We start from the raw sequence: 25,849 nt of genomic DNA, 5'->3' as shown, positions 1-25,849 counted from the left end.
ATGCTGTGCCATGCCATGATGCTGTGCCATCCATGTGATGCTGTGCCATGCCATGTGATGCTGTGCCATGCCATGATGCTGTGCCATGCCATATGATGCTGTGCATGCCATGATGCTGTGCCATTCCATGACACTGTGCCATGCCATGTGATGCTATGTCATGCCATGTGATGCTGTGCCATGCCATGACGCTGTGCCATGCCATGCCTGACAGGGTGGCTGCAGAGAACCAGACAAACCGCAGCGAGGCCGCGCTCCGGCAGCAGTATGAGGAGCGGCAGCGGGAGTCGGAACATGTGTACGAACTGCTGGAGAACAAGATCCAGCTCCTGCAGGAGGTGAGCAGCAGGCCGTGGTGGGGTCGGGGGGAGTGGGGCCACACAGGACTCAGCGATGTGTGCCGTGCAGGAGGCCAGGCTGGCCCGCAGCGAGGCAGAGCAGGCCACCGCGCTGGCCAAAGCCGAGGCACAGCGGTGCCAGGAGCTGGTGGCCAAGCTGAAAGAGGCGACGAGGACAAAGGGGGACAGCGGGAGCGGAGATGGCTGTGACACTGCGGCCCAGAGGTGGGTGTGCGCTGGGTGCTACCCCGGCCAGGTTCAGCAGTGCCACCCCAGGGCTGAGCATCCCTCGCTGTTCTCTGCATGCAGGAGGATGGAGGAGCTGGGCCGTATGGAGGAGATGCTGCCGGCTGAGAGCTGTGACCTGCAGCAGCGGGACAAGGCTGAGGCAGGGCAGGTGGGTGTGGCACTGGGGGCTGCGTGCGGCTGTCGGTGGGGCACAGCTGGAGCTGTCCCCACCCTGCAGTGTTGGGGATTGGTGCTGCAGTGTGGTGCTGGGGACGCTGGGCTGTGGGCAGAGCACCCTGGGGCCCTGCAGCTGCCTGCGCCTATCTGCCCTATGGTGGCCCATGTGACAGCGCGTGAGCCACCTGCACGTGGTCCTCTATGGGACCGGGAGAGGACACAGGGATCCATACTGCAGGCAGGCGCTGCCGGCGCTGGGGCTGAGAGCAGCACCGCACTGCAGCTGCGGACGGCACTGCGCTGTGCCCCCCCTGCGCGCCCACAGCAGGCACTGCGCATGCGCGCCCTCCGGGCGGAAGGACTACAAATCCCGGCAGGCACCGCGGTCGTCGCGTAAGCGCCGAGCTGTCGCCCGCCGCCATCTTGAAATCTGAGCCAGAAGCCGGGCGCTGCCGTGGCAGGAGCATCCTCGGGGGGGAGGCGGAGCGGCAGGGCCAGGGGCAGGGGGGGCAGCCCGGGGTGAGGGGCAGCCCCGGGGTCGGAGGGCTGTGAGGAGAGAGGGGATGCCCTCAGGGTGGGGGCTGTGAGGAGAAAAGGGGGGCTGTGAGGAGAAAAGGGAGGCTGTGAGGAGAGGGGCGGCCTCAGGGCTGGGGGCTGTGAGGAGGGGAGCCGCCCAGGCGTGGTGGGGCTGAGGCGAGGGGTGGCGGGTTTGTGTAAGAGCCGGGAGTCCCGGCGTGTGGCCCTGTGAAGGGGGGCTGCGCTGTGGGGCTGAGGGAGGCGGTGCCCGGGGGATGCGCTGAGAGCGGTGCGGGCCTCGGGGGGCTCCTCGAGAAGCCCCGACGGGAGGGTTGGGCGCCGTCGGGAGAGAGGATGAAGGAAACCTGCCGGATCTGCGCCCGCGAGCTGTGCGGCAACCAGCGGCGATGGATCTTCCACACGGCGGCCAAGCTCAACCTCCAGGTGCTGCTCTCCCACGTCCTGGGCAGGGAGCTGTGCCGCGATGGCAGAGGCGAGTTCGCGTGCAGCAAGTGTGCCTTCATGCTGGACCGCATCTACAGGTTCGACACGGTCATCGCGCGCATCGAGGCTCTCTCCATCGAGCGCCTGCAGAAGTTGCTGCTGGAGAAGGACCGCCTCAAGTTCTGCATCGCAAGCATGTACCGCAGGAACAACGAAGAGCCCGGCGTGGATGAGAGAGCCGGAGATGGGACTGTGGACCTTTCTAACCTGCCTGACGCGCGGTACGCTGCCCTCCTTCAGGAGGACTTTGCTTATTCTGGGTACGAATACTGGACGGACCAAGATGAGCACGGCCTGGAGCCTCACAGCTGCCATGCTTCAGAGGGAGCTGCCAGCCGCCCGCGGCGGTGCCGGGGCTGCGCCGCGCTGCGTGTGGCCGATGCTGACTATGAAGCGATTTGCAAAGTGCCACGAAAGGTGGCCAGGAGCATCTCCTGCGGGCTGTCTAGCCGATGGTCAGTGAGCATGGGCAACGAGGAGTCATCCGTATGTGACCCGGCGGAGTCTGCTGGCACCAGAGGGCCTGTGGATGGGGAGAGCATGGAAGAGGGCACGCCTGCGTCCTCTGTTGAGTCCCTGGACACAACAGTGGAGGCCAGCGCTCCGCAGCAGAAGGATGAAGATGTGGATAAGGGAGTGAAGGGGAACGGGAAATGCGACGATTTTGCAGAGGACCGCATGACCCCTAGCTCATCACTGAGTGGGAACAGGCTGGAGCTGGCCCTCAGCTTGATCAAGGGGTTAGACTACAAACCCATCCAGAGCCCACGAGGCAGCAGGCTGCCTATTCCTGTGAAGTCCAACTTGCCTCCCCCCAAGCTTAGCCGTGACTTGGCAGATGGAAGTGCTTCTGCTGGCTTAGCATATGCTGGTTCTGGTTTCCTGAATGCAGACAGAAAATCCTTTTCCAGAGCTCCCCTGGGTCTTCCCTTGGAGATTCCTGAACTACAAGAGCTGTGGGACGACCTCTGTGAGGATTATATGCCACTGCGGGTACAGGTAGAGGTCATTGTGCAGCCGTTCCATTGAGCGGCGTCCTGCTGCTCGGCCCTTGGGACCATTAGGCATTCTTCTGTGTTGAGATAACACAGATAGCCACGTGTAGCTGAGCCAAGGGCTAAGAATAGGCAGCTCAGTCCTTTTTAGGTGTGCTCTCTCTCTCTCCCTTGTCGTTCTCCTGTCATCTGTTTCCTCTTTGTGTTCTGGGAAATGAAGCTCCTCTCTCTGTGAACGCAGTGTGCTAGCAAGCTCTATGCTCTTTGCAAGCTTTCGCATTTTCTGCTGAGAAAATACCAGTTTCACTTCATAGCTTTCTCTTTAGGAAGCTGATTTGACTTTTACCCACAACAAAAGGGAAAGTTTTAAGCTCCTGGGCATGTTTTTTTCCAGCAAACGTGTTTTCTTTGTGTGCTGGTAATGGTGGATGTCAGGAGCCTGCCTGTCACACTGCCACCATCACCCTGCTCTGCAGATCAGGTCTCAGACCAGCTGAGCGTGCTGCTCTGTGCAGGGAGCTGTGGCTCGTGCCCTGAGGAAAAGGTGTTTTCCTTACAGGTGGATTTGTGCCAGGGGATGACTTTAGGGTTGGTATTCTAGATAATTGGTTTATTTTCTGATCCTTTGAAAAGGTTCATCCATTAATGGCAGGTGTTGCAAAAAGGCAGCGAATGCTCCTATTAGCTATGTGGTTGGTGATCCTCATGCAGCTCTGGATTGCTCTGTTCTGCTGGCTTTTATGAAATCGTCATTAGGGTGCAGTCAAAAAGCTGAACTTGTAACTCCTTCACCACTTTCTATAATGAATAGAAGGCCCCACTCAATTTCAATTCAGGAATATCCATGTCAGGCTAATTGCATTCGCATTAGCAGCCTTAGTGCTGCCTAATTCTCTAGATAGCCTCAGGGATTAGGAAAAAGCTTGTTTATTACTATGGCAACTGATGCTGTGCTCAATTATGCTTCCTATTCTGTGGGTGCTGCTTACTGCCCCATCTGCTCAGGCGTTTTCCTGAGCTTTGTGCTTTTCCCGTAAAGCTCAGCTCAAGAAATTGCTAGGGCGGGATGTAGGACACTAAAAACTAATGTGCCTCACAAAAGCGTTGCCCTTGCAGCCAGTGAATGAAGATGTGAAGCAGGGTATAGGTGCTGTTGCTATATGCTGTGTTGCTGGCTGCTCATTTTCATAGCTAAGGGTATATTTACAGTATAAAAACTGGCTCTGTATGAACAGAACGTGGCGCAGTCAGTGTGACATGCTTATGGCTTATGTGTGTGGGGTTTTTCACCCTCCTCTTGGAAAGGGTTTGGGGAGTTTCAGCCTCTGCCCTCTGATGTCCCTGCCAAGAATCCCCTCTGCTAGGTGTTGTCCTGCCCATTTTATGCTGTGACCTCACTCAAACTGTACATGGCTTGAGTACAGGGTGTGGCATAAGGGAACAGTGCTTCTATTTTTTTTTTTTGTTTTTTGTTTTTTTTATAGAATCACAATTCCCTTATTGCTTTATGAAACTGCAGTCCTGCTTTACATTTATTGCTGCAATCTAGTGTCCACGGCATGTAATCCCTTAGATAACCATAATCTTGGGCATTTTTCTTTATACCAACAGTGCTCCTCCTTCACTACTGCAGCTCCAAGGAAATGCCATTGAGCCAAACCTTCATCAGGCACGCTCTTACACTGCCCGTGGTGCTGGCAGCCAGGGAAGCATTGTGCTCTCATAGCCAGTCTTTTACCCGCTGTTTGGTGCAGATGTGAGGCTTAGACAGTGCAGGGATTATTGCTCTTGTTTTTAAAAGAAGTGTTTTGTTTCACTTAGTGGGTGCTGACATTACTGGAGCTGAGCTGAAGAGAAGGCACTGAGGACAAGTTTACAATTAAAATACTGATTTAGGGGAAAAAAAAAAAAAAGCAAGTGTGCTGCTTCTGACAAGAGGTGGCTGTGGTAAAGGAGGAGGAAAATGTGGGGAAGGGGAAGTAGAGGAGAAAGTGTACTGTTCCTATTCTCAGTGTGTGGGTTTGTCTCATGGGTGAAATCTCAGCTGGGGCGCTGAATTTGCTATGGGTTGTGGGGCTGAAGGGAACTGCAGCACTGGAGCATGGGGAGGTGTGAGGAAGGGCCCCACGAAGCACAAATGGAGGAGTTCAGAGCAGGGAGGTGACTGCCTGCTCCTGGCAGGAGAGTAATTGGGAGGGAGGATGGAAGGTTGTGGGCAAAGTCTGGCAGAACATAGGAGAGAGTTCAGCTCAGTGCTGGCTTTGTTCATCTGAAGCTGCTAGCAGGGCAAACAGGAAGGAGGGAGGTTTCAGGGTTGTCTCTTGGGTGTGGGGAGCAGGTCTGTCATCAGTCTGCAGACAGCAGTTAGAGACGGACATGCTGCTGGGTTCACAGTAAGGGAGTGAGGAGTGATAGGCAGCCTCAGCAGAGCCTTGGGCAGCAGGGAACCTCTGCCAAGTCAGGCAGAGGGCAACTAGGTGCCAACCATCACCCAAGGGAAGGCAGACACGGGCATTGTGTTTTTTTGGAGAGACAAAAGCCCTGAGGGGCACATTTGAGCCCACACTGCAAGGTCTGCAAGGGCTGCCAAATGGAATAGAAGCCAGTGCAAGGTTTGAACCATTTCTCTCTTTTTTTTTTTTTTTTTTTCTCTTTCCCCCCAGAATCTGCAAGATGAACATCAAAAGCCAGCTCCAAGTGATTCTGCATCGAGGGAGTGCACAGCCGATCTGTGTGCTACAGAACCACAGAGCAAAATCCAGCAATTTGAAGCTACCAACCAGGTATTCATTTGTAAACAGCAAATTCAATGCCTAATGAGTCTGTTGTAGTTAGTATTGAAGGCTGCCCTTAGGCCTCTCCAGAGGCAGACACCTTCAACTCCCCTCCAGCCAAGGGTGTGTGAGCTGCTGGCCTGTGGATGTTAGTGCTGCTGTCTGTCTTAGTGCTGCTGTCTGTCTTAGTGCTGCTGTCTGTCTTAGTGCTGCTGTCTGTCTTAGTGCTGCTGTCTGTCGCTTGAGTTAAAAGCATTCGCTTTTTCTTTTTTCCTCCAGCTCTGCTGTGTAAATTTTACATATTTTATTTTTGCAAACCATTTTGAAGGAACTTTCCATTGCCTGGTGAGCCTTGTGAGAGCTGGTGAAGTAGAGGTACAACAGAGCTATTTCCCTCACTCTCAGATTTGCACAAGTTGAGCCTGGTGCAGGAGAGAAGGACACCTGCCTTTTTAGACAGCTGCTGCCTTTTTTTTTTTTTTTCCCCACAAGCTTTAAGGGAGATCAATGCAGAGGAGGATCCCATCTTCACTTAGCTTTTAAGGCTGTAGGGTTATTTACTAGGAAAGCTGAGCTGTCTTGAAGCAGATCAAATTTAATGTGTTCCAAGGGGTAGATGTTCTTGGTTATGCTCTTGAACTCTAAGGTAAATTATATCCACTGGGAAAACAGAGGGATTAAATGGGAGAAAACAAACAAAAACAGTGACAAAACCTTTATTTGTAATCTGTGGTCATCTGCAAGCTGTTGGATCTGCTCAGTCCACAGAGGTTGACAGAGAAATAGAACAGGCCCAAGGCTCTGTAAATGCAGGTGAGGTGTTTAAGCAGTTTAGAGGGAGTGTCTCGTGGAGATAACATGACAGGTGTGTAAACTAATGAATAACAAGAAGAGATCATGTGGCTGCACCAGCTTCTGATGAAACTGGGGCTTGATTCAGTTCCAAAGCAGATGCAAATCGACTCAGAATGGCAACAAGCAACATGTTTAGAAATGCTAATAAGCAGTTGCTTAACAGTTTGCACTGCTCATATACAACTTAGTGAAAGCAGAGAACTGTCCTAAAACTATTTCAGATAATGTTACTGTCTTTAGGTTAAAAAAAAAAGTCTAAGGCAGAAGTGTGTCAGGTTGTAAATCAAAGACTGGAGCTAGTGAGAAGTTCCCCTCTGTAGCCATGTTGCTGGCATGCTGGCACTCCTTAGATTCCTTTGTTCTGAAGCCAGAACTTGAGGCTGGATAATCCAGTAGTTGGCTCAAATGTGCAATCACCTCGGCCGGTAGACCAGCAGCTGCTGCAACAGTACCTGGGTGATGGAGTGAGGCAGCAAGAAGAGGGGCTGGAGGATGGTAAAGATGCAGCTGCAGTATTGTGGGCGATATCAGAAGCAGCATAAACAGTTTTTAGAATGCATAGCTTCTCCAAGTGGGGTGGGTTGTTGTTGTTTTCTGTTTTTCTTTTCTGTTGTTGTTCAGATCTACTGGGAAGTGTTTGAGCTGAAGTAGCTCTTCCTTCATGAGGGAACATGCATGCTAGGAATTGGGAAGGGTCCTGGGCAGCCTGAGCAAGCCTGTCCCAGTGTATGTGGGAGGCAGCATGATGTGTGAACCCAAACATGGAACCTCCACCCTGCACGTGATAGTTGCATTGGAGGGAGTAAAAGCACTGGAAAAGTCATATTGAGGAAAGAAAGATTTGTTTATTCACTGCTCTCCACCCAGCACAAACAGTGCTTAAGGGCTTTGGAAGGTAGCTTGTTTGTCTTGATCTGGTGAATACCTGGACTGTGTGGATTTGAGTAATGGTGTTTTATATATAGCATTAGACCAACATCTTTTTGTGTTCAGTTATTACAGGAAAAGCTGGATGAATTGAATTATGAATTAAAATCCGCACGAGAAACATCGCAGAGACAAGATCATACAATTCAGAGTCTGAATGAGGCCCTGAAGAGCAAGGAGAGTGAGGTAATAGTAGAGGATGGGTAGGGCAGGTGGGTTGGTGCTCACTGGAAGCTAGCTGTGATTGAAAATAAACGCTTAAGCCATTTCTGTGCATCCCAAATCTCATTAAATTAGTTCCTGCAAAGCTCTTAGTGTTGTGTGGCACTGATGTATCATAGTCCATGCTGGAGGCTTGGAATGGAAAGGCTTATGCTTGGCTTGCCAGTGACTGTGCTTTCCATCCTTTGATTCACAGACAGAAGAACTGTATCATGTCATTGAAGGGCAAAATGAGACAATGGCCAAGCTGCAGGACATGTTACACAGAAGCCAGCTGGGGCAGTTGCAGGTATGTCCTGGAAAAGCCTGAAATACATCTGGTTTGGTGCTGCAGGGATTTTGGTTTTTAAATCCCTCTTGTGATGTGAATATTCAGTTTCTCAGTTTCTCTCTCTTGTCAGATGTCAGAGAGCACACCTTCATCTCGGGAGCAGCAAGTGGCACTGCTTGATCTTCAGAACACACTTTTCTGCACACAGCTGGAGGTACAAAAATTGAAAAGAGCTCAGCGCCAAAAAGAGCATCAGCTGGTTGAAGCCAAGAGGGCTGCTCAGCTCCTAGAGACCACGGTACATGAGGAAGAGCAGCAGAAAGAGGCAACCTGGAAACACAACCAGGTATGGTGCACATTTAGCCTGGAAGTCTCCTCAGTTGTAAGAGTTAAGAAGCATTAGTGTGGTCAATACTCTGCTCTCATTCATCGCTTCTGCCTACACCAGTGTGGACACACTTGACTAACCCTGTCTTGAATATGGCATGGAGAATTTTTAGCCTCCTTGGCTTCCTCTCTGGGGTTGTAGGATCCACAGAGACATGTGATAGAGGGTGTTTTGTGGCATGTACACTTCTAGCTGTTACAAATGTCCTGTTTCTTTTTGCAGTGTTAGAAAGTTAACATCTGCCACTGCAGTGGGTTAGCTGTTACTGATTGTAAAGCTCTGCCTGTGGTTAGGGTAAAGCATTTGGATGGATTTCCTGAGAAGGAAAAATACTCCAACTTCACTATGAAAGTGTATTTTGAGATGTGAAAGCTGCGGTGTTGCAGAGCATTTTTGGCTGCTCTCATGGTAGTCCTTGTTCTTGGTTCCTTCAGATTCAGCTACTCTTTAAAGGTCTGATGGGGACTGAATGCCAAGGTGTGTGCTTTTCTTTCACAGGAGCTGCGTGCTGTGGTACAGCAGCTGCAAGCAGAGCTGCAGGACAAGGCTCAGCAGATCCAGGCTGTGGAATGGGAAAAGTGCCATGAGCTGCAGGCCCAAGAACAGAGAGTTCAGTGTTTGAGTCAGCACCTGGCTCGCAAAGAACAGCTTCTGCAGGTGAGATTCAGAAAGACTCAAACTTAGCATAACTAGCCAGGACCACTGCTCCTGCTCCTTTGGTATTTGGAGATGCAGAAACTGGTCTGTAGCTTTCATACATATCTATCAAAGAAGGGAAAGGAAAAGATGCTTCTGTGTTCCCCAGGTAAGGAAATTGATACAGATGTCCAAACACCTCAGCTCACAATATGGTGAGACCTGACAGGCCCTAGTTAACCCGGTGCAGCTGTTCTAATTCCCATTAATGTAGGGAGTAAGTCAGATACACAATCTCCTGTTCAGGGGTTTTCTGGACTAACAGCTGTACTGGGTTGTGTGCTACTTCTTTAGGAATCAAGGGAACTTCTGCAATGCCAGCAAAGCTTGGGCAGGAGCTCTGCAGCCATGGATGCCATGCTGGAGAAACTGCAGCAGAGAGTCAGCGACAGGGATGCTGCACTGGAGGTGAGCACAACCTGCTAGTAACACATCCCTGTTTTTCATGTGGCTTTATCTTTGGGTTACCATCAACACTACAGCCCCATGCTGACCTCCATGTTCCTCACGGCCCATTCTTCCAGAGAAGCCTTCTGGAAGGGAGAGCTGAGCTGTTCCATGCACAACAGTGAGCTGCAGAGCCTTTCTATCCCACTCTGAGTATTTTGCACTTCTCATTCTAGAGAGCAGTAGATGAGAAGTTCTGTGCCCTAGAGGAGAAAGAACAAGAGCTTCAACAGCTCCGTCTCTCAATAAAGGAGCGTGGAGGTGACCTGGAGAGGCTGCGCAACGTCCTGTCCAGCAATGAGGCCACCATTCATGTGAGTCTCTGTACCTGGGTGTGTCAAATCCAGACTGGCTGCAATGTGGAGCAAGGCAAAGCTTCATGTGAATGCTCAGTCTTTTGTCAGGGAGAGCAGTTGTGGGGTGTTGGCTTCCTCTGTCCCTGTGTGCTGGGCAGGTTCCTGGGGCTCTTGTGTTTTTGGTCTGGATGTGGAGGTGAAAATGGTGCCTGGAAAGGATGGAGATGTATCTTTGTTCAGGGTAAAGTCCCTGCCCTGATTGAGCTCCTTCTATTTGTCCTTAGAGCCTGGAGAGCCTCTTGAAAGCTAAAACATTGGAACTAGAGCAAATGTCAGCAACCTGTGAAAATCTCCGCTGGCTCAAGGAGGAGATCGAGGCCAAATCCTGCAGCAGGCAGAAGGAGCAGGAGGGGATCATCCAGCAGCTGCAGACTTGCCTGCATGACAGAAACAAGGAAGTGGAGGTAAGGCCTTCACTTAGACTCTCAAGCATTTAGCGAGGTTGTCTGCAGAGAGAGTGGTCCAAGGCCAGAGCTTCTTGGCTGTCTATTGCTAAGTGGTTTCTAGGGCCATGGAAACTGGCTGCTTTCAGCACATGCGAATACCTGTGCTTTCTTAAACATTGTCGTCTTGGCTCCATCTGGACTGAAGAGCTGTTTCTCCCTGATCAGATTGTAGTTCATAGCAGTGTCTCTCCATCTCTCCCTTTCTCTCCTTTTGTTTAGGAGCTCACGGCAACTCTGCTGTGCAAGCTGGGCCCAGGACAGAGTGAGGTAGCAGAGGAGCTGTGCTTACGTCTTCAGCGTAAGGAAAAAATGCTGCAGGAGCTTCTCAGTGACAGGAACCGTCAAGCTATGGAGCATGATGCTGAAATCCGGGAGCTGCTGCAGGCCATGAGCACCAAGGAGCAGTGGAGCAAAGTGAGTTGTGTGCAGTGCTGCAGTGGGGACACTGGGGTGGATGATTCTGCCTCATGTTATGCATATTGAAGAAGCTCTCTGACGCTGTTGATGTCTGTTGGAGCTGCTGAGTGCTGGAGAACCACCAAGCTGCTTTTAGGTTGGTCACGTAATGATAGGAGCACTTGTAGCAGTGTTTAGCTGTCAGATCCCTGTCACTGAGTGGCTTGTCAGTGTTTGTGTGTGATGAGGAAGGAGGTGGGGATCCTCCTGGGTATCCATGTTCTCAGTCTTGAGGCAGTGGAGGGACCATGGGTGGGGTTGCTACTCGTGTAGGTCTGTGTTACAGACCGGAAGGAAAGATTCAGCTGTTTCTGGTGTAGATCAGAACTCTGAGAAAACTCTGCTCATTGCATTGCAACATACACTTCAGTCAAACTGCTGCAGGATCCTGGATATGTAATGCCACAATTCCTGCTCTGCCTGCTCTTGCACACTGGATACAATTCAGTGTTAACTGAGATACGTTACATCAAGTTTCCTTTCATAAAAAAGAGGAGGCTGAAAAGCCAAACTCTCTCCTCTTGTCTCTCTTGCTTTTTTTTTTTTTTTTTTTTCTTCTGAAAGGGGTGAGGGAAACTGAGGGACTTGTTCCTCTGTAGGTAGATAGGTAGAGAGGCTGTGGCTATCTGGCAAGCAGAAATGAGAGGGCTGCACTGGAGTCACTGAGTGACCAGGAGCAGTAGCTCCCAGACTGTTTGCAGAACACTTATATTATCAAGTGACAGAAAAATATCAAGATATTTTCCTGTAATCTCTAAGAAAGCTGAGGTCACAGCTCTATTTTTTTTTTTTTTCTTGCTCAACCAGGCCACTACTGAGAAGATGGTGCATGCTTTGACTGAAAGAAATTGCGAGTTACAACTCTTGCGTCAGCATGTGTTGAGGAAGGAGTCTGTTGGGATCCAGGCACCTGGTACCAGTCTGCTGAAGCAGGACAAACAACAGCCTGTGCAAGTAAGAGTTATGTACTGTGTTTTGCTTGTGGCCTTGGGGCTCCAGAGGGAGTGCACTGCCACAGGAGGAACTGAGAGAGGGGAGTGCTACAGAGAATGGTAGTACTGAAAGTGGGATTAGGAAAGAGGCTTAGGAGTGACAGAGCAAATTGAGGAGCAGAAATGTTGCCTGGATGCTCTGACCTTGATTCCACTAGCCTTTGTCACTCATTGTCACTCTTGTTTTGATCAGGCAGTAAGCACAAGTGAGTATGAAAAAAATCCGCCTTCTGACCTTCCAGCACTGACCCAGTCCTTCCTTAGGCTGGGCTGTGCCACTGTATTGTAATCCCCTCCTGACATTGTCACATACTGGAAGGGACAAGGGAGCTAATTTTAGGTCTCACTAATTCTTGGCAGAGCCAGCTGGGTGTTTACTGTCTCTTCCACAATTGGGGTTGGTATTTTTAAAGCAGCTTTGCTAAAAAACCCTTTGAGGCTGAGCACAACTGTGAGGCTACATAAGCCATGTTCCTGCTTGAGCAGCTGTTAATGGTTTATTGGTGAGATGACATGTTTGCAAGCAGGTGGCTCACTTCTATTCCCAGGATGAAAATGAGCTCTGGAGACTTTCCAATATGCATATTTGGGCCAAGCTTTGTGTTTTCCTACCTGCATAGTTCCTCTGGGCCATAGTTCCTCTGGGTCTTTGGATGAGGATATAGGTCTGTGCAGAATCTCAGTTGAAAGATGTGGTTGCTGCAGTTGAGTGAAACTTGCTTAATCCTGACTATAAAGAAGTTTGCTGCTGGCAACCTCTTATTGCCAAATAAAATAAGGCTAGAGCCCTGTTGCCCAAACATACAGCTTCCATCTTGTGTGCAACTGTCTTGTCCCCACTGTCTGACTAGTTCCTGTCACTGCTTTGTCATGTTTGAGGCATCGACAAAGTAGCCAGCAGGTTTGCTGCAGTCTGAAGGGCCCCGGGGAAGCTGTGAGGTTCCCTGTAAAGGTGCAAACCTGGAGGCTTTTGTGTTTTCAGGAAATAATGCAAAGAGCTTGTGGAGTTGCAGCCCTTGCTGGACCCCCACAGGAGGACAACACCGGCCTGACAGAAGGACGTGAGTAACAGCTTCTCTCAAGGTCCTCAAACAAGGCCAGGACTTTTTTTGCTGTGGGGCAAGCATACTTACACGAAACCATTAGAGAACGAAGAGCTTGGAGCAAGAGCAAGTGTTTTGAAATAAAGCTGTGCCTCTCCTTTGGGTGATGGTTCATGGATGTCTTGGGAGTGGGTGTGTGGAAAAGAAAGAGGTTGATTTCAAGTGAGGAACTTCAGTGCAAGCAGTTGTGTAGTGTTCAGTGAAGGGATTGACTTTGTGGTTCAGATAGGGTTGAGAATAATGCAACTGATTTGGGTTGTGCCCTAAGGCCAGGACATGTCATCTTTGCCAGGGTGAAGACAGGAGACTTGGAGTATTTTTGTTATCTTGGGCTGCTGTTTAAGAATCAAGAAGTGAAGAAGAGTGTTTAGTAAGAGGCAGTGTGCTGGGGAGTGTAATCATTGTGGACTGGTCTTCTCAGAGAGGGATTCTGTCTAATCTTGCAGTCAGAGGGAGCAGCTGACACATGGTAACACTGCAGTAATCAAACTGTCCTTGCAATTGCAGCATCAGCGACAGAAATGGAGAAGGATCTTGCTAATGCCAAAGAGGAGCTGGAGCTAATGGCAAAGAAGGAAAGGGAAAGCAGAGTGAGTTTGTGCTGAAGCCTGTGGCGGTATTCCTGCCTACAGGAGACCCTTGGACTGCCCCTCATAGAGGTTTTGGACCCCCCCCATCATGAGTGTGCATCAGTGAAATGGACTGCAGCTTGCAGTGCGGTTTTACTTTTCTGAGGTTTTTCACACACTCCTCTTTTGTACCTAGCGGGAACTTGCTGCTCTCCAGTCTGTTGTGACCACACAGGAGGAAGAGCTGCAGGTGCAGGCTTCTGATATAGAGTCTCTGACCAGAACCATCCAGATCAAAGAGGACCTCATCAAGGTGAGATAACATGCTGTGCTGGGTCACTTTCTTCTGAGATGGCTGCAGAGGAGTCTCTTCTTTCCCTGCACCCTGTCCTTCATGGTCACTCATTTACAACGAATGGCAAGACATCAGAAACCAAGCTGCAGGCTGCTTGTGATAGCTGTGACCAAGTACCTCTACTACTGCAAGGAATCTCTTCAGAGTAACATGGCTGTTTGTGTATCATTTTGCTTTTGGTTCGCCAACATCTCTCTGTCTTGAGCCGAAAGTTAGGGGCCTCAAATCCTGAGAGTGTCACTATTAGACTTTTTGTTCCTTGCTTGCAACTTTCTTGAGCACTTTAAACAGACGTTGTGTTCCTTCTTAATTCTTGTTCTAAGCAGTTGTTTATGGTTAGTACATGCGGATGCATTGGCATTTCTTTCTTAGGAGACCCAGGTCTTCTCTAACACTGGAATATGTTGGTAACTGCATTCCAGGGAGGGTCACAAGTTTCCAGCTGCCCTTGTTATTGATCCCTTCTCCACAGATCCCTCCTGCCTCTTGCTTTTCAGGATCTGCAGATGCAGCTGGTAGATCCTGAAGAAATTCCGGCAGTGGAAAGACTGACACAAGAAGTGCTGGTACTTCGTGAGAAAGTGGCCGTAGCAGAGTCGAGAGGACAAGAGGCTACTGGAAACAGAAGGCAGCAGGTAGTGTGTCCTGCAGAGCAAGTTTGAATGTATTTGTGTTTTATCTGGTGCTCAGTTGCAATGCTTTATTCTCAGCTGTTGGATATGCTGAGGTGTGCATGTTCTTCAGAGCTGGCTGCATATAATAGACAGAATAGAAAGCATTGGTTCCCTTTGATGTTTGTCTCAAGAACATAGACTTTTGGGTAGTGGTGTCCAGGGCTGGCAATACTCAATTGCTTCAGAACAAGCAAAAGAGGGGTTGGTGCATCTGGAAGGGAAAACCACCATATCCCCAAGCAGCCAGATGCCTCCTTTGATTTATCTGGGTGTTACATCTTGTCTGTTCCCTTTAACCAGTTGTTACTGATGCTGGAAGGGCTGGTGGCTGAGAGGAATCGGCTAAATGAGGCTCTCCAGGCAGAGAGGCAGCTCTACAGCAGCCTGGTAAAGTTTCACACACACCCAGACAGGTAAGTAAAGCTGCCTCGACTCCATGCTGCCCTACTTGTTGCCAGGATTTGTGTGTGTGGGCCAGTGGGGCAACCCCTGAAGCAATGATTGTTTTAGGAGTCCAGATCTTAGGCTGCCTTTTTCCCTTAAAGAGATTGCATTGGCAGCTTTAAATGATATATAACCTCCTCCCATTGCTGTCTCTTGTTCAAGCCCTGGGATTTCCATCCCTGTTCCTTGGCTTACTCACTCCCTGCTCAGTTTCCCACCCGCATATGGCTACCTTTCAGAGGCTGCTGTTTTCACCCTGCCAAATTCCTCACCAACTGCTGGGTTGATAAAGATCTGTCCAGGCTCTTATCTAGGAGGCTGTCCCACAGTGGCATATCACTGCATTCTTTGTCCTCCATGCTAATCCCCTGCCCTTCATGGGGCTGCAGCCTCTGGGATATTTGAGCTACCTGACAGCAAGAGAGCACGTACATGAAGTACTTTGGTAAGTACTGAAGAACAGCTGTTACTAGGGGTACCCTACCATGGGCTGGAGCCTTTTTTGGGGATGGCTGTGCTCTGGGGAGGCAAGAGGTGTCTGAGCCACCTATGGGAGTGTGCAGGGCCTGTACCTGGGGGAAGTGGAAGTCCTGGATGGAGGAGCCAATTTGGTGTGCACTTGCTGCACCTATCTAACCCTGTTCCTTTTTGTGTGGTGTGTCTGCTTAGCGCTGCAAGAGACTGCACTCTGCAGGTGGAGCTGGAAGGGGTCCAAGAGCTCCGGGGACAGCTGGAAGAAGCTCTTGGAAGAAGCTTGGAGCGTTTGAGCAGGCTGGAGACACAGGGCCCCATAGGAGGTGGGGAACAGGAGCGTGTGAGAATCCTACCCCAGCATGCCTTCTGAGCACTAGCGCTCGCCCGCCTGCCACGGAAATGGTTCACTAACAGAGCGAGCCTGTCTCACTGACTCTGGGAGGGTTGCTTTGGTACTTAGTAATGGTACGATAGAACCGGTGCAGGGTTTTTTGTTTTATTTTTGAGCTGCTTTGGAAATGGCGATCAGTGCAATTCACCTGTGTCTCATGTATGTTCCTGTCTGACTCACCCCGGTGCCCACTGATGTATTTGCACATTCAGATCATTCCATTTTAGTTGATTTCCTTCCATTTCCCTTTTCCCTACCCCATGGGCCAAATAAAGATTCCTTTTCTCTGAAGGAAACACCAAATGTTCTCTCTCATCTCCCAAGTGCATGAGTGTGAATTTTTGTATTCCCTCCCTGCTTTTCTACCCAGTGACATCACCCTCTTGGGTTGATGGCTACTGGCACGAAAGGAGTGTTTGGAGATACGGGTTCCAGAGACAGAATTTGAGAAGGGCTGCAAGACCTGATGGCACTTGCATAGGGTTTCTTCCACAAGTCTCTTTGACTGTAGAACCAACAATTAGTTGTTACATTCAAACCGAATCCTACTCCAGCATTGATTTCACTGATTTTTTTTTTATTATTTTTTATTTTTTAATTTGTTTTTCCCCCTGATTGTAAGTTGCCACAGTCTGGCTTGTAAGTGCCTTTGCAGGAAAGCTTTCTCCCTGCTGTAAGAGCCTGGGCTGCGTCTGCTCCTGTCTGTAACATGCACATCTCATGCATAGGCTCCACATGCCCACTGGACCAGGCCTTCCTCTGCTTTGCTAGGGACAAAGTGCACTAGTCCTAGAAATTGTACATAGTGGTGCCAACTTTCACCTCTCCTAGGAGTATTGGGGCTGGTGTAAGAACTGAAATGTTTCCAATGTCCAGCATTTCCCAAGTGTTTGAGTTGGCTTCCTCATGTCAAATCACTTTCCAAAGTGCCAGGAGCAAAATTTGTACTTCTGGACATCTTTTTCTGTTTGCTGGGGAAGCTGAACGTGGAGCAGAAGAGCCCCATCTTGCTGGGCTCTGCTTTCTGGACCTGTAACCTCTCTGCTGTACATCTCCTTGTGACTGCTTCACACAATGTGCAACTCATACCTTGCACCTCTGCTGAAGTCTTCCCTGGCTCAGCCAGGGATAGGAGACAGGACAGCTCTCCCTTCACATGCAGCAGGTTAGCACCCCTCTGGGGCTACACCTAACTGCATGGTGAGTTCATCTGTCCTCGTGTGGCCTGAGGGGTCATAGCTGGTGCTGCTGGGCAGCTCTGGTACCTGGTTAGCCTTGCTTTTCTTGCTTCATCTCACTCTCTTCCTCTCAGTTCTCTCTGTAGGATCATCTCTTTCTCCTTCTGCCACTCGCTTTGTAGAAGCTTTTAAGTCCTTTTCCTTATCTTTCCATCTTCCCTCCTTTGTCCTGGTTCTGCTGCCTGCCTGTCTCTTGGAGCCCAGGGCCCAGTGCAGGCTTCTTGGCCTCGGCTGGTGCCCTGGCAGCTCCCAGCTCTTGTTGTGCTTGTGTTTTGTTGCAGATCTGTCCTTGCTACCATCATTGATGTTAAGTGATGCAGAGGGATCACTCTAAAGCAGAGTTGTCCCAGGTTTTCTACTGTGTTCCTTAGGGCTTTGCTTTATCCTTTGTATTCCTGTCTGTTCACTATTCTGCCCTGCAGAAGGACCAGCTTGAGAAACCCATGCCTAAGAACACCCTTTTGAGCTGTGCAGTGCTTTGTGCTGTGTCACACCTTTTGTGGAGGTCTTTCCTTTCTCAGTCTCTTTGGAGACTTGTTTCTCACCCCCTGTTCCTAAGGATGTGAAGATTTCCACTGCAGCCAATGCTGTGGGCAAGTCCTGCAGCCAGTAACCTTTCCTTCAAGTACAGGAGTCTGTGACATACAAAGCTCAGGGTGCATCTCTTGTCCCCTTTACAAATGCTACATGGAGTGCTGGGGAGCCCTGAATTTGCACCCTGGGGTGCTCCTGGTTCTGTGGAGTGGTCAAACACTTGGTGCACGTGCTTCTCTGCTTTTGTCAGCATGTGTCTCCCTTTCTTATTTCCCTTCCCTTTCCCCGCTCCCCTTTCCCCCCCTTTTTTTCTCCTCATTTGAGATTTGTGCTCTCAGCTGAGAACTGCAGGGAGGAGCAGTGTGCCAAGTGCTGGCAGAGGTGATATTCCCATGTCCCTAAGGCATCTATGCTGGCTGTGAGCCACTCTGCCTTGCTTCTCTGCCTGTAAAGCCCTGTGCAGGTGCTCCTCCTGCTCCAGCACAGCCAGCAGCCCAGGAGCTGTGCACAAGTCCCCACGCTGTGCACAAGTCTGCAGGCACTGCACTGGGTGGCTTGGCATCTGCTGGCTTTGTGTCCCTGAGGGGTCACAGGGCTGTGCTTTGGCTGAGCTGGATGCCACTTTAAGGGTGGCTGTCAGTACCTCTTCTTGTTGAATGTACTCTGCCACGTGGGGCACTGTCTGCCCAGGCTGGGAATCGCTCCTGATTTGCTTGTTTGCTTATTTCTTTATTTAGCAACCTCCTGGCAGTTGCTTTTCACAAATGGGTCTCTTGATTGTGCCACTGTTCAGGAGCTGGGGTACACAGGGTGCTGTGCATCCCTGCTGCAAGGTGTATTCCTGGCTGGTCCTCAGCTCTTGTTCTAGTAACTATATGTTCTAGTAACTATATGCTTTCCTGCTGGTTTCTCCTTCGTTTGTGAGATTTTACATCTCCTCTGTGTCCCTTATCTATGCTCAGCTCCCTCAGTATGGGAGCTTCAGCCCTGATAGCATGGGTTTGCCTGCAGGCTGAGTGGCTGTGGCTTCTGCAGGTCTTGGTGGGGCTGCAGAACCTGGCTCTGCATGGCTGTGCGAACTGTCCAGGCTCTTATCTCCCTGGGGAGGGATATCACTGCCCTGAACCATCCCCATCCAGTAGAGCAGGCTGGGCCCTGCAACTGGGTGGGAGGACTGCGAGGGAGTGGGCTCACGCAATAAGGCACTGGGAACAAACAGAAAAGTGTACCCACTGCCTGAATTGGTGGGGCAGGATGGCCCCCAGCCCCCTGTGCACATTTCTGTGTGTTCCTGCCTCTGTGTGCTAGGATATGGGACACAAGTGACCTTATGATTGTGCTGTAGCTTTGCAAGGCCAGTACATGTCGCACAAAGAACCCAGTGGTATGCTTAGTAGTGATGCTGAGGTGGGGTGGGCAGTGCACTCCCCTGGGTGGGCAGTTGCACGAAGTAGTTCAGGGCAGTGCTAGTGAGACTTCCTGCCCATCAGGTGCTGCTGCTGGTGGCCGTAGCTGAGGATATCATTGCAGAGCGAGTGGGTCATGCACATGTGTGTTGATGCAGTGAGCTCAAGGTGCTGAAGAAGCGGTGACTGGGGGAATGAGATGAGATGGGATGGGATGGGTTGTATTGCTGGGACGGTCCCCTCCCTTGTGACAGCACGTGGTGCTGAGTGGGAGCTCCATCATGAAGGGAATGACAGATCACAGGGATGGAAGAGAGTCCTTCGTCCTGCTGGAGTGCCCCAGCACCAGGCATGTGCAAGAGCAGGCATCTGCCCAAGGGCTGCCCATGGTGTTGCCATGGTATTGCTTGGGACATGTGGACAGTGGCAGCACTGCTCTTGCCACTGGTCTGAGCACCTTGCTGTCTCTTAGGTCAGGCTGCAGGGACAGAAGTTGACGATGCTGACTTTACCAGCACTAAGGAAGAGGTGGCTCATGGCACCGTGACCCAGCAGGTAAGCATGGGCAGCATGGCATGGGCAACAGGGGTTGTAGAGCCAGGTGTTGTGCTGCTGTCCGGTCCCTTTGAAAATGTCTCCATCTGCCTTTGTTCCTCCAGACTGGCTCCCGGGCTCCTAAGGAAAGCAGAGGCACTGAGAAGAAGAGCACAGCCCCTGCCCTGGCAGAGCAGGAGCTACGGGCAGAAGAGGAGCTGCGGGAGCTGAAGGCGCAGCTGGAGGAAGCAGGCTTCTCCTCCGTGTCTCACATCAGGCAAGAGCCTGGGATGTGGGAGCTGGTGGGTGGGCAAGGGGCACCCCACGTCCTGGCTGCTGCCTGCCCTTCACAGCACCACATGCCCCCCAGGAAGGCGATGCTGAGCCTGTGCCTGGAGAACGCGGAGCTGAAGGAGAGGATGGGTGAAGCCACATCGCTGCTGGAGAGTGGGGAACAGGAGGAGGCTGGGCTGGGCAACCCTCCATCACCAGAGCCCTGCAGGATGCAGCGGAAGGGCCGCAGTGTCCTTGGGGATGGCCAGGGGCTGCTGGCAGAGAGGGGAGCTGTGCCCACCAAGCGCCCTGCACTAGAGGCACGGTGCCAGGATGGTGCACCCAAGAGACTGTGCCCCAGCAGCCCAGGTGGAGGGGATGGAAGCCATGTGAGTGCTGCTGCCATGGGATTGGGATGGGGACAGGAATGGAGCAGTGCTGGGGGCTCACAGTCCTATCTCCCCTCTGGCAGGTGGAGGGCATGGTGCCCTGTGGAAGCTGGCCAGGGCTGGGTGTGGAGTTGCACTCGCAGGTGGCACAGAAACAGTGCCAGGAGCTGCAGGACAAGCTGGCTGCCTCTGAGGCCATGGTCCGGGTGCAGGCTGAGCAGCTGGAGAAGTACCACGTCCTGCTCCGTGAGTGGAGGGGTGGGTGGGTGGGATGTATGCCCAGCTTGGTGTGCCCTGTGCATGTATCCAACCTGCAGGGGGTCCCTGAGCTGGTGGGGTGATGCCCAGCAGGTGAGCCCCATGCCCAGCAGCTCAGCAAGCACGTGCAAGTGGACTTCCAGGACTTGGGCTATGAGACATGTGGGCGGAGTGAGACTGAAGCTGACCGTGATGAGACCACCAGCCCTGGTAAGGAGAGCTAGGAGTACTGGGGGGTCCTTGTGCCTTGCCTACCTGGCACAGAGAAGTGATACTGTCCCCTCTGCAGAGTGTGAGGAGCCAGATGTGTTCAGCGAGCCCAGCCTTGGTGAGGAGCTGGGCTTCCCACGCCGCTCAGGGGTGCCCAGGGTGGGCAAGGCTGCTCTGAAGGCTGTGGCCCAGCCAGATGTGGGAGCCCTGCGCCAGCACATCCAGGACCTTAAGGCACAGCTGCTCAATGCCAACAAGGTGATCCAGAGCCTGCAGCGCCGTGCCCGCTCCATCTCTGTCACCAGTGGCTACACCTCGGGCACCGAGCGGCCCCCACTGTGCCCCACCGTGCCGGTATCGCCGCCCCACAGCCTCACTGATGAGGACGAGGGCTGGCAGTCAGACAGCTATGGCACCCTGTGCCCACAGCGCGACCTGGAGCACCTGGTGCACCGTGTCGCACTCCTTGAGGCACAGCTGCCTCCTGCCAAGCCCGGGGGGGGCTTCCCCAAGGAACTGCAGTCTGCTACTTGGCCAGGGTATGGCATGGGCATGTGTCTTGGGATGGATGGGGGGGCTATGGGAGATTGCAGGGGTTGCCTGAAGTGGTTGCTTGCAGAGCCCCAGGGCTGGATGGTGTGCATGCATCCGTGGCACCTGTCCATGCTATGTAATATAGGCAGCTCTGGGTACCCCTTCCTTCCCAACCCTACAGGAAATACAACTCGCTGATCCAAGCCCAGGCCCGGGAGCTCTCCCACCTGCGGCAAACGCTGCGTGAGGGCCGTGGAGTGAGCCGCAGCCTGGCCCAGCACCTGCATGATGCCCTGCGCTCCTTTGAGGAGCTCCTTCGCGGCACCGACATTGACTACTACCTGGGCCAGGGCTTCCGGGAGCAGCTGGCCCAAGGCAGGCAGCTGGCTGAGAGGCTCAGTGATAAGCTGGGCACCAGTAAGTGCCTCGGGGGGCACTGGGTGGTGTGGGGGCAGGGGGAACGGGAAGGGATGATCCGATGGGTGCTGCTGTGAGCTGGAACTGTTTGGACATGGGGGCTACCTGCACTGCTGTGGGCTGTACTGTTTGTTCTGAGAGGACACTAACCAGTTCCTCTTTGATTGTTCTTGTTTTTTTTCAGGGGATCGACAGGATGGGGAGGATAAATCTAGCCATGAGCTCCTGGCACTGAGGTACACCCTCTACCAGAGGGACACCCTGGGGGTCATCGCTGCTTTTGGGATGGGGGTCCATAGTGCTCTGAGTGGCTGTGCTGGGGATGCCACTGCTCTCCTGGACTTGGCATCTTGTGACCCTGCACTACAGTGTGATGCTATGGTGGACATGGCACAGCAGGGAACAGCTGTGCAGGGTCACCAACCTCGCTGATGGGCTGTCTCTGCAGGCTCAGCCGGGAGCTCCAGGAGAAGGAGAAGGTGATTGAGAGACTGGAGGCGAAGTTGCAGGAGCGATGTGAGTCCCCAGGCAGCAGTCACCCACCTTCTGAGTCGTCCCGCTCTGCTACCAGCGCCTCCTTTGTGTCTGATGTTCTGGAGCCCTGCTCTGATGGGGAAGCAGCCAGTGAGTGCAGCCAGTGCCCCGAGGAACCCGCCCGACTCTCAGGTACCAGGAGCTGGGGGCATGCAGCCCCTCTGCAGTGCATGGCTGCAGCACAGAGCCCAACGCTAACACCTCTCTTCATCTCTCTCCTGTCTCCAGGCCTCCACTTTGACTCCTTGTCCAAATCCAACAGTGCCCCCCTGCCAGCACTGACACCCACTCACTCCTTCCTGCCCACTGGGCTCCCTGTGTCCCTGGGCTGCTGCGGGACCCATGCTTGCTCCCTGGCCAAGGCACAACAGGAGCTGCAAGTGCTCCAGAGGCAGCTGGGAGAAAGTGAGCGTGCACCCCTGGCAGGGGCATGGTCCTGTCTGCCCTGCTATATCGTGCTGTGTGGCCCCTGGCCCCCAGACTGAATGTCCTTCCCTGGCCTTCCTCCTTCTCCCCAAGTCTCAGTGCTCTTGCAGGGGGATGATGGGGACATGTGGATCCTTTTGTACAGAAGAAAGGGTGGGTGGGATGAACACCCCTTGGAAAAGGCTGCTTTGGGTAGCCATTGGGTAGAAGAGGGGCTGAGGCTTCCCAACTTGTGTCATGCAGTCAGCGCACTCTGGGAGAGCCTCTGCTCCTTGGGGTGAATGGGAGACAGTGGGCTGCACTGATAGGCACAACAAGAAGCATGTGGCGAGAGGGTTTGTCATCCCAGTTCTTCCTTTCTGCCCTTTGTTCTCCTCCTCCTCACCACTTTGCCCTGTGTATGCAGATGCGACGCTGCCAACAGCAAAGCCCACAGCCTTGCTGGGCCCCTTTGGAGAGGGCAGCAAGCCAGCAGCATCAGTGTGCCAGCACGGGGCTCTGCAGAGCTTATCCAAGCCCCCTGCCCTCTGGGACATGCCAGCTGCTGGCCAGCTTTATGGGGCACTGCCATCAGGGTGCCCAAGCAGCCAGAAGCTAACAGGTATGAGGTGTGTTGGGAGCCTGGGGGCATCACTGCTGGGGAGACTCAACCCCAGAAGGTTCAGGGCAGGGGGAGCAGGTGGTGGGCATGGTGTGGGGTGGGCAATGTGGCTGTCACGAAGACGTGTTTGTGGGTGTGCAGGGGCAGAACTGCTAGAGGAGCACCTGGTGGAGATCCGCAGTCTGCGCCAGCGCCTGGAGGAGTCCATCTGCACCAATGACCGGCTCCGGGAGCAGCTCGAACGCCGCCTGGCCTCCACCAGCAAGGCTAGCGGTACGACACTGCATGGGGCCACTGGAGGCCATGCTCCCCAGGTGCTCACCTTCTGCATGTCATGGTGCTGGTGAAAGGGGCTCAGCACTTGTCCCCCACTGCAGGTTTGCCCAGCGACATTTATGCTCAAGGGCCGGAGCTGGGGCTGCAGCTGAGCGGGGAGAACCGGGCACTGCGTGAGGACAACCGGACCCTGAGGCTGCAGTGTGACCAATTCTCTCGAGGTAGGGCTGGGCCACCTGTGTCTTAGAGGGGAATTGCTGAGCAGGGTGACACTGACATCTCTGTGTCTCCAGAGCTGGCACGGGTGCAAGAGGCCCTCCTGGCTGCTTGCTCACGAGTGCGGGAGGCAGAGGCCGAGCTGGGCCAGCGGCGTGGGGAGCATCGGAGGCTGGCAGAGGAGCTCACCAAGCACCAGGAGAGCATCCGGCAGCTGCGGGATGAGAGGCTCTCTCTGCAGGAGGACAATAACAGGTGAGGTCTGGGAATGGCAGGGCTGGGCATTGTGGCTGGCTCTGGACCTACATGTCACCTCTGTGCAGGCTGCAGCACACAGTGACGCTCCTGCAGCAGCAGTGTGAGGAGCACCGCCTGCTCCTGCAGGCCCTGCGTACGGAGCTGCATGTCTATGAGAGTCTTCCCAGCCCTGCCACTGAGCCCCGTGCAGGTACCAGCACTGTGCCCAGCTCAGCAGCCCTGCTCCTGGCCTTGGAATGCAGGGAGGGAGGGAAACCCCAGCACCCACAGCCATCTGCAGGGCTCAGTTGGATCTTGTTCCAGGCTGCTTCCCATCTCCTCCCGTGCGGGATGTTGGCACCAGCTCAGCAGCTCCCTTTTCTTCACCACACTCTGACACTTTGATGCCCCAGCATACAGTTGGTAGGTACCTGAGCCCTCCTGCATGAGTGCTCCTGAGATACTCAAGACACCCTTGCTGAGCTCAGGGCAGAGCTACAAGGGGAAGCAAGCACTGCTCCTCACCAGTTCTGCTTTCCCTACAGAGCCATGTAGGGCCAACCCTCTGGTGAAGAAGAGCAAAGGACCGGTGGGGGCTCATGTTGTTGGGTGCCTGGACACCTATCGTTCCTTGGAGCAACACATCCTGGAGGGGAAGGCGCTGGCCCAAGAGTTGACATGCCTGACACGTCCAGCACTCGGGCTGTCCAGCGCAGGAAAGGAGGTACAGGGCGGGCAGGATGGGCTGGGGGCCTGCAGTAAGCAGGGATCTGCCATGTGCTCCATCTGTTCCATGGCTGTGGGCATACCAGGCTGCTACCAGGTGCAAGTGCTGATCTGGGTGATTTAGGGCTGGATCCTTGCAGCACAGTCCCCATAGCAGGGAAGGGGGATGGAGGTGCTTCAGCAGCACCTGCTCCCGCACCCTTTTCCCACAGGTCCCGGGGTGTGTAGGTGCAGGGCATCTCTGGGGCAGTGCCAGCACCCTGCACCGTGTCCTGGAGGAGTGTGCCTCACTCCTCACTACCTTCTGGAGCACCGTGCTGCCCGTTGGCCCTGCTCAGCACCAGGGCAAGGTGAGCACCATGGGGAGCCAGCAGGGTGAGCAGGCTGGATGCTCACTGCTCACAGCATATGTCTCATCCCAGGAGCAGGCATTACAGAGTGAGATCACGGCACTGCGTGCCCAACTCTCCAAGAAGGAGGATGCTCTGCAGAGCACAGCCAAGCAGCTCCACAGCATGGCCCAGCTCAAGGACAGCATGGAGCAGTTCATAGTCAGCCAGTGTATGTGGCATGGCTGCACTGGCCCAGTACTCTTGTACCTGGGGTCACCCTGTGGCACAGGAACCTTGCTGACTCTGTCCCTCTGTCCTTCACAGTGACCAGGACTCACAATGTGCTGCACAAGGCCAGGACAAACCTGGAGGTGAGTTTGCCCTGGACAGGGATGTATGCCCTTGTCCTGGTAAAGGTTTCTGGGTCTCATCTGGGGCTGGGCTCAGATGGCAGACAACAGAGGGTGGGGTGAACCCAGGATGCATTGATGTGGGTCCTGTGGACTGCCCTCGCTCTTTGCATCCCTATCCCTGGCGCACAACAGTCCCAGCCAAGCCCTCACTGCTGTGCATGCTCTCTTACCAGGTGAAGGCCCAGCAAGCCCTGCCTGTTGCGTGAGTCTCGGGCTGAACAATGGGAGCAATGTCCCTGGCCACATAATGGCCCACACTGGAAGGCTGGAGTGGACAGGGCTCAGGGGTGCCTAGCGCTGTCCCAGGCATTGCAGTTAGTGGGTTTGGGGACCTGTGACAGTTGTGCGCCCTTCACCCGCCTTTGCTTGGTATTGCAGCAGCTGGCTTGGGCTTTGCCTGCCCCATGCTTCACTGCTTGCCCCCTTCCTCCCACTGTGCTCAGAGCAGGGTGTCACGGCCCTCCAGGCCAAGCACCTCTTGCCCTGGGACTTGGTCTCATGTGTAACCTTACTGCATACCCACCCCCGCTCATGGATGTATGTATATATAGAGAGAGAGGTATAGATATTGGAGCTGTGTTTCTGGGCCCTCCCTGGGCATGTCAAGGCCCCAGCATGGGAGGAAGATGTAAGAAATGACACGTTCTGTTCAATGGCCTGAGAGTCTCCAATAAAGGTTTCCTTCGGGTCCTGGTGT

At 53.1% G+C, this 25,849-nt stretch overlaps 1 protein-coding gene across 2 annotated transcripts; it reads left to right on the top strand.

Annotated features, from left to right (window-relative positions):
* The first annotated feature begins 981 nt into the window (after nt 1–981).
* On the top strand, nt 982–25,842 carry PDE4DIP (phosphodiesterase 4D interacting protein). Of its 2 annotated transcripts, none has more exons than XM_090146106.1 (38): nt 982–2,762; nt 5,422–5,541; nt 7,381–7,500; nt 7,733–7,825; nt 7,938–8,153; nt 8,694–8,852; nt 9,186–9,299; nt 9,515–9,652; nt 9,919–10,098; nt 10,360–10,554; nt 11,404–11,550; nt 12,571–12,649; nt 13,199–13,281; nt 13,457–13,573; nt 14,113–14,250; nt 14,590–14,702; nt 15,403–15,530; nt 19,249–19,331; nt 19,436–19,587; nt 19,681–19,972; nt 20,056–20,218; nt 20,321–20,440; nt 20,520–20,979; nt 21,156–21,391; nt 21,576–21,627; nt 21,840–22,057; nt 22,154–22,330; nt 22,758–22,952; nt 23,094–23,225; nt 23,330–23,449; nt 23,522–23,699; nt 23,768–23,892; nt 24,006–24,104; nt 24,227–24,405; nt 24,620–24,757; nt 24,830–24,968; nt 25,064–25,110; nt 25,326–25,842. In XM_090146106.1, exons 1-38 carry the CDS (start codon nt 1,614–1,616, stop codon nt 25,356–25,358), a joined length of 6,627 nt encoding a protein of 2,208 aa, XP_090002232.1. In that variant the 5' UTR covers nt 982–1,613; the 3' UTR covers nt 25,359–25,842. The 2 variants fall into 2 exon arrangements, with proteins under 2 accessions (XP_090002232.1, XP_090002233.1); XM_090146107.1 differs by having other exon boundaries at nt 991–2,762; nt 20,324–20,440.
* The last annotated feature ends 7 nt before the right edge of the window (nt 25,843–25,849 follow it).

Source organism: Phasianus colchicus, chromosome 9 (genome assembly GCF_987193195.1).
Source record: "Phasianus colchicus chromosome 9, bPhaCol1.hap1.1, whole genome shotgun sequence".
In the NCBI taxonomy this organism is placed as follows: Eukaryota; Metazoa; Chordata; class Aves; order Galliformes; family Phasianidae; genus Phasianus; species Phasianus colchicus.
The sequence above is the reverse complement of the archived record's forward strand: the minus strand, read 5'-3'. Positions and strand labels throughout refer to the sequence as shown.